General features: G+C 37.4%; 1 protein-coding gene across 2 annotated transcripts in view; it reads right to left on the reverse strand.

Moving 5' to 3' along the window:
• LRBA (LPS responsive beige-like anchor protein) overlaps positions 1-13,309 on the reverse strand; it is a 419,408-nt gene that overhangs the window by 47,261 nt on the left and 358,838 nt on the right. For both annotated transcript variants that reach the window (XM_075709754.1, XM_075709753.1), the window contains one exon: positions 11,855-12,022. In XM_075709754.1, coding sequence (XP_075565869.1) covers positions 11,855-12,022 — 168 coding nt within the window. The remainder of the gene's footprint in view (positions 1-11,854; positions 12,023-13,309) is intronic.

The following is a 13,309-nucleotide window of genomic DNA, read 5'->3' on the forward strand; positions in this document are numbered from 1 at the left end:
CCAGATGTCAACTCCATGTTCTGATGATGTCTCAGTCAGAAGGATCACATACAGAAGGATGCAAGATGACCTCCCTCTGTCAGCAGAAACATGGGATGGTGGAGCCAGAATCAATCCCCATTCTCTCAATTTACATAACAATAGAAAGAGAAATACAGGGCATTTTAGCCACCAGATGTCACTCAGACTTTTGTTCAACTTGTCAAAGAAAATCAGCTAGGAGCAGGGAATCTTTTCCTCAGAGAAATAATTAATATCTCCTTTGTAGAAAACGACCTCTACTTACCTGAGAATATACAGTAAAATGACCATCAGTCAAAAAGTCATCAACTCACTTTCTAACAAATTATAGCCCAGCTTCTAACTTAATTTTTTTGAAAAATGTATTACTAGCATTAGTCAGTATTACTAAGAGACAGCCAGCTGCTTCTAGCGGCAGAGGAAGGGCATGTGTTCTCACATTGCCGAATCCCTCTGGAGCATACAACCATTTAGGTTATTGTAGGTAGAAATATTTGGGAAATTTGCACAACTAGTTTCACATCTATTAAAGGCACTATATAACTGGGAAGGAATAACCTTTGTTTGAAAGATATCTTTAGTTCCACAAACTTTTATCTCTGAAAGCATGCTGCATACCACAAAGTAAAATACAGTATCATTCAACATTTTGTTTCACTGCTTCTCAAATATCTCAGTAAAATAGCCGCCTTCTTGTTAATCCTCTACAAAAACAAAACTTTGGTAAAGCCACAATTGTTCCAGATGCTACAACAAGAAGTAATAAAATGAAACGAGGTAACTAACCCTTTACAATAATCCACACAGTATGCATCTCAAACCACATACTTACATGATAAACATGGTATTTCAAATGTTGATTAATTTATATGTAAGAAAGCCATAAGCAAATTTCACAACATTTATCCGATTACCACAATAACCTGTTCCTAAAAAAGTCTCCTGGCTCATCTCCTCTTTTCTTGGGGGGTGGGAAGGGGAGAAGGGCAATAGGGAAGTAAATTAAAAGAGGAAGAGTGAAAAACTTTAAAACTTGGCTTAGCTATAATGTCACTTTTGGCCACTGCTTAGTACAGATATTTTCAGTCTCTGAACTTACCCTCTAATCTAACTGTGAAGAAAGTTAATTCAACAGTATGCAGTACCCACCAAATACGGCTGTAAATTTTTTGGGAAGGAGGGTGATGGGGAGGTTGAACATATGGATGCAGTTAAGGTAAAAACAGATGTTTGTTACTTTTCTTTGCAGCAACACTCAGAAACTAAGTCAAAATTGCTTTTTTTTCATGTTTATGTCTGAAAGAACTATAAAATTAAATATGAGGGAGGGTGGGTGGAGGGGGAACTGCAGTGAGTGTCACAGAGAAAGAATGAAACGGTCTCCAGTTTTGAACTCAAATCCTGAAATGAAGGCCCATATAGTTAAAAGGCAAGACATACACCATTTAACTGTAGATTTAAAGACCCTTAAAGAGACTAGCTCAGAGCTGCTTTCATCATGCCTGCTCAGACACAAAACACCAAATTGCCTGAAGAGCCTTACGGCACAGCATACCCATGTTAAAATGCACGCCTCGGTCTGAACACACAACAAGCCTACAGCCTTACCGTTTGCTACAAAGAGGCTACTTTCCATCAGTGTGCCTTTACAGATCTACACTGAAGTATTTCCAGTTTCTTCTCTAATCTGTAAGATTTAATTGCCAAACATTTGAAAACCCAGGTGAAATAACATCATGCATTGTAATACATATTCTTTCAGCATACGTGTTAGTGACAGAAAATGTTTTGGGTTCATCCTCCATCTTTCTACCCGGTATTTACGTCCAGAAAATAACAGCCCTTGCAAAAACAATTACTTTGGCTCTCTGCCGCTCCTACCTCACTTTTCAATATTCAAAAAGGTTTACACACATGTTCCTCAGTGACTTCTATTGGCTTGAGCGATATGCAATTATGATTACTTGCTTTCCCTTTCCCTCCACCCAGATGTTGCTTTACAGCACCAGAGAACACAGAGTATTTGACAGGTTTCCCCTCAGACAGTGAAGCTGAATGGCTTAGCAGCCAACTGACTAGCTCCTTTCCCCATGGGACGGTGATTAAAATCAAGCTCTGATAACAAGTGATCAGAAAACCTCTTCTGACCAGATAGTCACTTACGGTCCTACAGTAAGATTCTCAGTTAAATTCCTCACGGACTATAGAGACACAGATAACTCTTGCCGGAGAACAAGCACGATTCATAACAATTAGATGAAATTGCTGAAAACAGGCTAAAGATTACAGAAGAGAAGCTCTTTGTAGTACCATCTCCCCTTGTTTCGTAACAATCCCCGTTAGATCAAGATTGTGAAAAATTGCCAAAATGCTTTTTTGACACAGACAATGTATATGCACGCTGACTGTATACCTGCCCTGGGGATACTGCACTACACTTGACCCAGGGAAAAAATACAGCCCTGAAAGGTTAGTATCATAAATTCACACACTCCCATCCACTGTTTTAAAAATAAAATGAGCAGCCTAATTTCTTCATGCCAAACGAGAAAAATCTTTCTCTTGTTTCAGCTTCGCAAATCAACCCTTTTATATTGAATCACTTCAATTTTTTGTTTTATTGTTGCACTATGCACTTAACATACTGGTTTAAAGAAAACTGCCTACACTAGCTTTGAAATCTAACAAATAGCAGGGTAGAGCAGGGAGCAAGGGGAGAAGAAAGGCTAAAGAAAAGATACTACAAGATCAAGAGTTACATACTGTTCTCTAGGTCTCATTAAACACGCCTGCAAAATGTTTGTGATACACCCTCTGTTAACCAAGCAGAGTGTAAAAGGTGCCTGTTGCAGCCCACTAATGCAGTTACTAATTCAACTCAAATAACACAGGTTTATAGCTTCGGAGCTGAAGCGTGGGCAGAAATACTGCCAACAACCTGCAGAGGGGGACATTATTAGAGTACACTAGCAAGTTGGTACAAATATGAAGTGCACAACCTTTCCCTGTTGCAGTGCATTAGGGATATATGTAAAAAAAAAAGAGTACGCCTCATCACACAAGAAAACGCCACAAAAATGTAGAAATGAAAGCCATCAAATATAAATGAAGCCTAGGGTTTTTTTTTTTAAACTTCCTTGTAGCTTCCTTGCAAGAAACACCTCTGTTGTATGATTTTTTTCTCCCCCCCCTTTCAGTTCCTTCTATCTGCTCAAAATACCATAGTTGTGTGTTTGGAAGTTGGTTACTAGTCTAACCACTTGTTATTTGTTAAATCCAAACTACTGTGGATACCTGGAGGGGGGAGGGGTTGCCCTACACAGGATTGTTTTTTCTCAAAGCTATTTGCGATTCAATGTATGAATAATACTTTCTTCTGTACGCATCAGAGAAAAGTGTAGAAGGCAGCACAGTGTAGGATACCTTCCACCACACCTTCAAAAACAAGCCCACTAACCCAGCTCTTAAACTACATTGAGAAATTTTCTGTGAGAATAAAGAAAAAGCAAGTCTTTTTGTCCAGACAAATCAGTATGACAATTACATGGAGTCATTAAAGTAAAACAGGAAGTAATCACAGTTTGTGAGAATACAAATAGATCCCCCTCAGGGCCATGCAAGTTGCTCCAATCTGAATATATACATTCCAGGCATATTAAACAGAGGCATAGCACGGCCTGGCTGCAATCTCCAGTTCACGCAGCTGTCCGTCTACTGCAGCGTAATCCCAGCTGCCAATCTGAAAGAAACCAGTTAGTCAGAGCAGACACAACCAACAGAAACAAATGTCACTCAATAATGTTCAGAGGCACTGGGTTCATGGATAATTTCAAACAGTATCTCTGTCTGGAGCACTGATGTGCTCATTCAAAACACCTAAATCTTTGGCTACTGGAAAGAAGCAGATAAAAAAACTAGAACTAGAAAAACAGGTCTGGTAGTACTTCAAAGAGACTGACAAAATAAAAAGGGAAAAGAGTCTAAAAAGAAAAGTTAAGATGAATTTAAAGACCTGCAAATAAAACTGGATTCAGTACAAGCAAAATCCTAAACAGCTCTGGGACTAGTTTTTTAAAATATAACAGTCTCTGTTTTATTTGAGCACCACAACCAAAATTGCCTCATGTCTCTCTTCGCTGTGGCAGCTGAAGATTTCAAGAGCACAACTCATTGCTTTCATTTAAAATCAATAATTATCACATAGAAAGTAGTGGCATTGCCATGTGCAATACCTTGAAACTTCATCCATTTCTGGCATTATTCATTCACTCCTCTAAATAGCTAAATACAATCTTTAAAAGTTGCTACCTTCACACAGTCTACTTGCTACTTAGCTGACTCCAAATTTTCTGACATAAAACTTTTTCCTCTGGAAAAAAGCAATCTGTTTCAATCTGTTAACATTCCACAGAGTTTCTTCAACTTTGATGCCATGTCTATTTATTAAATATAAAAGCTTCATGAAAATGAAACATTTCAGTCTGAAAGAGGTTAATACACTGATGTAAAATCCAACATTTAATGGTCCTTAAACTCTCTTGCGTGATCACCTTTCAGAAAGTGTAACAACTGTGAAAAAGAAACAAATACATTTATTTAAACTAAGTCATAACTACTACCTGCAAGATCAAACTTGCTGTTTTCAAAGTACATTATCTCAGAGTCTTCTACCGCAATGAATGAACTTTTCGTTATAATTTAATAAAATGTAATGTTTAGCTGAGACTTGATTCTTGGACACTGCTTGAGGAAAAGCACCTTCAGCATGACCACAAGCTTTCTCACTCAGGAAGCAGCTATTGTTCAAATACAACTAATAACTAATATAATACAGTTCGGTAAGTAAATACCACACCACATCTGCAGACACAGTGGGAACATTAATGAGCAAGACACCCTAGACTGCAATGAGCAAATACAATGCAAACACTCCAAACAAAAATTTTTAGTTTCCCAATTACTGTGAAAGTCAATACAGATATTGTTGGGACCGCATAAGGAGCCTGCAAATAACTGAAGCATGCTGATGACACAAAAAATAATGACATTTTTCTAGCCTTCCACGTTTGATTCATGGCTAAATGACTTAGGGTATGACAACTGTAGCTATTACACACTAGTATATCTCATCCTTTCCACATATGGAAGAGAAAAAAAAAAGTTAAAAAATGGAAATACTTTCTATTCAAAGAAGTTATTTTTGAAGGATTATGAACATCACTTTTTTCCATCCCTTGTTTACCTTTTGATTGCTGTTTCTTATTTAATGCTGGCCAACAAATATGTCAGCTATCTAAGACTGACCAGCCAGGCACAAATGAAAATGTAAAGAGCCCAGGGGGTCTCAAGGCCTCTCTGGCTCTGATAGATCCACAAGACAGGTCAAGCAAGAAGAGGTGAGGGAACTGACTGCGCCGAAAATTTCTATCCTTTGAATTTCAATCAGGGGCTGAGAAAAAAAGCACTCAGAGCTGAAGAACTAATTTACATGAGTTACCTCCTTCCAAAAAGCTTTACTACTTCAAGCCAAAGCAGTTGTTTGATTCTTCTTTTTTTAATCCTTATACATCAGGCATCTCAGTCCTACTTTAATTAAGTCTAAAATATCACTCTTTTTCCTGCTGGATAGAGAAGCAGAAGCACCAGATGAAATTAGAATTTATTCCATAATGAAGGACAAAAGGAACATCCAGGTCAAATATTTTTCTGGATCGAAAACTAGCTGAATACTTTTATGCCGGTTTCTAAGCGCTGTAGTAAATAGGTAACTTAAGACAAAGGGCAATAAACCCCCATTCGTCATGTCAAACTCTGGGCTGAATGGAATCAAAGAAGTGCCACACCTCCCAGATATCACAGTAAACACTTGCTTATGCTCATTCTGCCTGTTTACTCCAACACCACAGAGAGGTCACAGTGGGAGCCGAGATGTGAGAATTAATAGGCAAATGATACGAACCGGTGGCAGGAATGGTGTTCCTGTTATTTTAATGCTCCTTTTATCAGAAGAAAATACTTCATCTTTTCATGGGAGAGTCCCGATGCCCAGACAAGCTGATTTCATGCAGCAGTGGTACCTGCCCACCCACAACAGCATCAGAAGCCCGGTCTTCGTTACACAATCCTGCTCCACATACTTTCGCGGGAAAAGCCCAGGGCACGGGTTTGGTTGCAGTTGACAAGTCCACTTCTCCTTAGCCATGAAATCAGTATGCTTCCTTTAAACACATTCTCCTTAATTCTGGTTCCATATAATGGTATTTTAATATAGATTTGCAATTAAAAATAGACCAATTCTTAACATTTATTTGGCTTTTCACACTGTTCCTGTGCTGTACAACGTCAAGCATGCCATCTGTGCAACACACGTCTGGCCAGAGATGATTCAAAGATTGTTTCTATAGTACTTTGAATTTTGCCTGCATGAATTCGTTACTTAGTGAATTCAGCACATCTAAATTTACTGCTCTGTGACAGTATTTTATAATCACTTTATCCTACTTTTTAAAACTCATCGCAGCCACAACAAAGACTGTTGCCCAACCTGCTAAAAACAGACTGATCGTTTTCCCAACTATTTAGTAAATGTTAACTATGCTATAAATACAAATCGTGTTTATACTTTGTGAAAGATTCACTGTTGTCAAAGTGCTCCAGCTGAGTTAGAGCTGAAATATGCTATTAACTCCTGCCATGAACACAGCTAAAAGAGAGGCCAAAAATGCTTTCTCTGGGATAAGATACCAGATCTGCTACTGCTGTCATGAAACTGGGGTCATGTAAACTAAACATCCTTGTAACTTCTTTTGGAAAGCACAGAAGTCTCTCAAACTGTAAATATTTAAAAATAAAATTAGACTCATAAGAGGTAGGTCTGAGATGCATAAAACTTACCCAAAGATATTAATCTTGGGCAACATTTAAAAGCTATTATCCATGAAATAATTTATCTCGTGTGCCTTAAAACTGAAAATAAAAGAATTATTTCCTCTCTTTATATAATCAGAAGTGGCACGTTCAAATAACATACCAAATGCTATGTCTAAGCTGATTCTTCACAATTTTTGAAACTCCTTAGTTCATATGGAAATAAAATATCAACAGTAGAAAGAAAGGTGCCGATAGAATGGAGAAAGCTGTGCTTCCTAATGTTAAACAGACTACCTTCATGTAACAAAAAGGCACCTTCTCTTCAAAGCAAGAAGTATAAACCAACTGAATCATCTCAGGCTAAAAGCAAATCACTTAATGAAAGTATGTGGGGTATTAATTGGATGGGACTTATTCTCATCTTTTTTCAAACTATTATTGCTGATTTAAAAATCATCAGTCTTCCTTCATTGCTGCCTACAAAGATCATATCAGATAATATTTTAAAAATTATTTAAAGAATACGGTTAGGTGCTTTTTGATAAGCACGGTACAAAATTTAGTATGCTTCCTGAGGTTCAGGGGTTCCTGTAGTAAATCAATGACGTATTCTCCAAGTAACATTTTGCCTTCCCACTATTAACTTCATCTCTTTTCTTTACACTTATCCAGTGTTTATGCTAGCTACATAGGGGTATCAGTGGAGAAATGGACTTTTAATTAGGAACTCCGAGTGCAGCCCAGATTCATGATCATCCTTTGTTACACTACGCCAGAGACAAGAGGAATTTCTATTCTTCTGACCAAGACACTAATGGAATACCCACAAATCAGTCCAAGATACAAATTATTTTCTATGGATTGTGCTTCACCTTTTAATCAGTTGCTTGTCTGAATGGCTTAGATCTTAGTCTACTTCTTTTTTTTTTTTTTTTTTTTTTTTTTCCCCATTCTTGGACAGCCATTGCAAAAAGAGAGCAGAATTTGTGATAAGAAGGTGCTGTGAATTCTCTCCAGAATGGTTGGATGACATTTATCTGTGCTACCGTGCCTCCTTGCTTCTTCCACACAGGCAACAAAAAAGCCCTTCCACACCAGATCTTCTGATTGGGAGTTCCACAGGTCAAAATGCGGTGTTCAAGAATGAGTCAACAGAAGGTAGTCATATAGCATACCTCTGCTGGCAAATCATGTATTTTCCACTGGAAGGAGATGGGATATTTACTGCTTGTCAACTGAACAGCAACTTCCCTCTGCAGTTGTAACCTCCTTCAGCAAGGTACACAAGTACAAGGACCAGAGTCAATGACAAGGCTGCTAAAATGGCTCGAGGAAAAAAGAAGAGGACGAAGGAATGGTCTCTGCGGGGATGAGTAGTGCACAGATATGCCAGCAGATACACTGGATCTCTTGCCTTGCTCCTCCTGGTCACAGTTCCCTTCCCCCACTGGCTGCGACTCAAACCCTTCTCTCTTGATCTACTCCCCTCCCCCTGAGATTTGCCTTTGAATTATGCAAGCTTTGCACTCCCCAGGGTTTATCTGCCAAAAGGTAGCATGTGGCCCATGGTTTGCATTTTAGTTTAAAATTTTCTATTATAGCAGTCAGATCCTTTCAAAATACTTTACTTCCTTTATTCCCATAGGCAGAACGAATGGCAGGAAAAAATTGTTCACAGCAGTATGAGAGGATGTAAAAGTTCTACATTTTCAGTTTAAAAAAAAGAAAGGTGGAATATGGTTTTAATCAAGTAGTTTTCCTTCCTAGACGAGTGCTTCCTTCTTGTAATATATATAACCTGACTGCCTATAAAAATAAAGGTGCCAGTTGGAGCCATTTAGGAGACCTAAGGAAATTCTGCATTAACCTAAACTACTCCACTCCTCAGTTCCTTCCACTATTATTCTGTGTGTGGCCCCTCCTGATGAGTTAGGTCACCAATATCCATACATATATCTGTGAAGATACTTCAGAAACCCATGCATTATAGGATTCTCATTACTGATGTGGGCCAGGCTTAGCATAGACTATCTATGTGGAGAAATTGCCATGGTTTAAGCACATGCTATTATCTCCATATGAACCTAAAAGCCTCAGTAACTTGCAATTCTCAGAGTATACAGAAGCTTCTCCTTGTTTTAGGTTTGCAAATAAAAATGTATTTTCTGGTACAACTGTCAAGATTTAAAGACCCAAACCCTGAACCTTACCGAGAGGAGAAAGCCAAAAGCATCCTTTTGAAACCAATAAATCCAGAGTAAAATTTCCAGTTTAATAGTTGCCTAATAACAGATACTAAATCTGAGGCGTTGTGCCTGCCTAAAAATACTGTTAATTGTCCAGATCAGAAATGCATTTGGCCTCTAACTAGGAATTTGGTGGAGAAAAGAAGAAATATTTTCTGGCAAGCTGACTGAAGGAGAAAAATAAATGCTGATTGAAGCTGCTCGGCAGTACAGAACGTTAGCGCAGGTCATCAGGGAGATGGATTAGTAAGCAGGAAGAAGGTGAGGCTGTCAAAGGTGCATGATAAATTCATTTAGCACATAGATATAGAATGATTATGCACACAGATATACACACAAACAGATTTTTTATTACTTTCATCTCTACTCACAAGTAAAACCAGCGTAACTCGCCATTGGTGGTGATAGTCATTAAATCTCTGCACTGTCAATATCATATCAGAGCTGATCATACGTACCATTTCAAATTACATATACACATTTACATAATAAAAAAAAATGTTTTACAAAATACATGTAAATAGCAAGGGATACCTAACTAAACAGGAATCTTTTTACTGTTTTACTGACCTGCTTAAAAATACTAAATAAAAATATTCCATTGGACCAATCTTCAAGTAACTCAGCACAGAAGTGCTGCAAGATACCATTCATTCTGCTGCCTGCATTCATCAGCATGTATTTTTGACACCATCAGTAGTGTTTTGAAATTTTGCTGCTGCTAAGCTACTCCATTATTATGAACTCAACAGCACTGCTATTCTCCCTCTCCTGTTTTCATTTTTATACGCCAGCCAGTTCAGGCAGCATAGAGCAACTCAAAAATAAGAAACATTGTAGTGAAGTACAATAAAAACACGACAAATTCAAAAGATTTGGTAACAAAATATATTAACATATTTATAGAAGTACAAAGGCCTCTCTAACTGAGATGATGCATGCTTCCAGACAGATTTTTAACTTCCCTGGTCTTAAATTACTTTTTTTCAGGCTATGACACAAGTAGAACAGATTACAGTTAAACTGATAATAGACCTGTTCTAGAAGAATTAAAAACTACATAAAAATTGTGTGTGGCAGACCGCTGTTTTGATTAGTATTACTTGAATTATTAGTGTAATAAATGGTGGTTTATTTAATACCAAAATTAAGAACAAATTACACACAATGCCCTGTCTATTTTTTAGCTCACACTTAAACCTAGCACTTCAGGAGTCTAACAAATATTCTTACAAGGTAAGAATATTTCCTTGTCAGTGTACAGTGGACAAACATCATCAATGAAATGAAAACATGACAGGGTGAACATCCACTCCCTTGGGTCAATAACAGTTTCAAGCCCAGATGATGACATTTTTTCTTAAAAGCCAAGTGTTCCAGTATCTCTTCTCTTAGCTGAATTAAATGTATTTATGTGCAACATCTGTATTTTAGCTCAAAGTGGACCAAGATGCAGTCTGCAGACTGATGGCAGCCCATGTAATGACAACATCCAGCCATCACTTTTGGTACTTAAGCCAGTCTTTGTGTACCCCACGTGCCCTGCGTACCCGCAAAACCTTTCCCCTGCACCCACAAGCCAGCTACAACCCACAGTGTTGCTATGATGTGACCTTCTCTGCAGAGTCTGTCAAGGTGCCCCAAACAGTCAGATAGCCAGTACGTACAGAGAAAATAGTACTGTTTTAAAAAATAAATGCTTACTTCTCATACTTTCTTTCAATAAGCAATAAATAACAAAAACTTCAATTAGTTAGCCTAGAATTCTACAGTGAACTTCAAATCTAGTATTTGTAAGCAGAAATGTCTTCATTCCTCTTTTCATTCAGCTGACATATATTCCCTGTTAGTATACATCTAGCCACCCTTTTAAATAAAATTGTTGATAGCATTCATATTACTTTGTTCTCAGGGCCTCAGAATATTTTATAATGAAGTACCAGTTACATTTATTCTATAATGAATATACTTGCAGCTATACTCAATACCAATGTATCGAGGACATAAAACCAATGAAAAATCTGTTTTAATCACCTACCCCACCCTGCCCTTTTTTTTTTTTTAAAAAACAGCTGTTTAGATGGAGGAGGGAGAATCTTTAAGCCCACAGTATCCTAAGCGATACTTCAGCAAACAGATTTTTCTGAATGGTGCTGAGTCTGAGTGAGACTACTGATCTTTCCAATGTTTAAATATTTACTTTTGCATATGAAAAATACAGGATGAGTTATTATTAATTTGATAGCAAGCTAAATAAAAATAATGGAAGCTACAAAACTATGGTGTTTGCTGTGTACTACATATACAGGATTGCATTAAAAGAGAATTGTTAAAACTGTAAGAGCAAATTCAAAAGTGCAAGCCAAATCAAGGTTGCTCACTGCCTTCTGCCATCAGGATCCAGTATTAGTGAACAAAATGACGGCCCTCAGCAACCGAAGCAATCCTTGAACGTTTATTTTTATATTGGCATCCAGTTTGTGCTGAATCCAGGTGCACAAAGTTTAAGAACAACGTGCATGCTTGTTCTCTTAATTTTGCATGGTGTGACAACTGGTTCAGGCACCTTGCATTTGACTGGCCTGTAGCCAAACCACAAGAGAACGCAGAGATTTGAACATTCGCTGGTAGCCTTGAACAACATGAAGTCTTTACACTTTCAACACTGCAGTGGTTAACAGAAATTTTCCTTTCCTATATTTAAAGTACAAACTTACCTCTCTCAATACGGAATCCGTTATTGAACTTAAATTAACAGCTCCTTCATAAGTTAAGTAGTAGAATACATTCAGGGACCTAACAGCCTCTGGCCCTTGCTGTTTGTAGCCAAAAATCAGATCAATCCACTGGTGAAGCTGGCAGGAAACAAACTCACTTTCTAATGCCTGTGAAAAAAACACACACAAAATACATAAACTTGAGTTTGCCACATAGTCATCATTTAGTAATAGCAAAAGCATTTTTTTAACAGCATACAAAATTATCTTAACAAGTCTAAATACAGAATTGGTAACAGTGTTTTATACATTCTATCCAAAAAAGAAGTGGGCCCTGTGATAGATGCCAGAGTCTCATGCCCTACTCCCTGCTGACCAGAAGACCCTGCTTTTTAAACTTTAATAGTGGGAGTAAGAAAAAAAGCAGTAAGTGGAAAGCATTTATGCATTTATGGACAGCCGGGCTATGTTTTTATGAACTCTCAAGATGAAATCGTGTTTTTCTGTGTGATCTGCACAGTGAATACTACCAGCATGATAATCTGATTCTGACAGACAGAGAGAAGATTGATAGACTTGGGAAAGCTGAACTAACTAGGGATGTTAGGGTACAAATTATTTAACATGCAGGAATATCAACTTGCTATTACTTTTATGCATTTCTTGAATATGTCACTTATAAAAGCCTATATAGAAACACTACTATGCTGAGCAATTAAGCCACTTTTCTGACGATGTTATCCAGTTACAACCCAATCCTCAAGACAAAAGCATCCAAACTATAATGAAACTCTCATAATGGTATTAGATACAGCACAAATATATTGAAAGATAACTTAAAAATCATTGTCATCTGAAGAGTAAATTAATCTAGACTAAATCACTAGCAGGATTTGCTTTCTCTATTTCATACAGAGGATTCAATATATTTCTTATTTGAATGAGCAAATGAAACAACGTACCAAAGTCTGATATTCTTTTCATCTAACGAAACGAATGGCATTTTTCTTGTAAAGGAAATTCCTAATTTTGAGCAGAGGAAGTTGAAATTAATCTGAAAACCAAGGAAATCACTCTGCAATTTGCACACAAAAATGATGGGTTTGTTTCATTAACCGATGCCTGAAAACAACATTTAAATTGACACATAAAACCAGCAATTGTCTTAATTTGTGTGGTGCACTCCACACAAAAGCCCTAAATATGTTCAAATTAGAGCAAGCTGCTTGATTGTCACTGCAGTCTCATGTCATATTAATGCATGACAAACATTAAACCATACACTTAAATGGCAATTTATATCATTTAAATGTTTACTGCCACACCAGATCATCACTCATTTAAATGTGACTTTCTGACAGCTAATTTCAGTTAATTTTCCTCGATTCACTTAATTAGAACTTTCAATCAAGAAAAGACCTGTACATATCTTCAACATCATATCATTCTTTTTTT

Source organism: Pelecanus crispus, chromosome 4, assembly GCF_030463565.1.
Source record: "Pelecanus crispus isolate bPelCri1 chromosome 4, bPelCri1.pri, whole genome shotgun sequence".
NCBI classification, from domain to species: domain Eukaryota; kingdom Metazoa; phylum Chordata; class Aves; order Pelecaniformes; family Pelecanidae; genus Pelecanus; species Pelecanus crispus.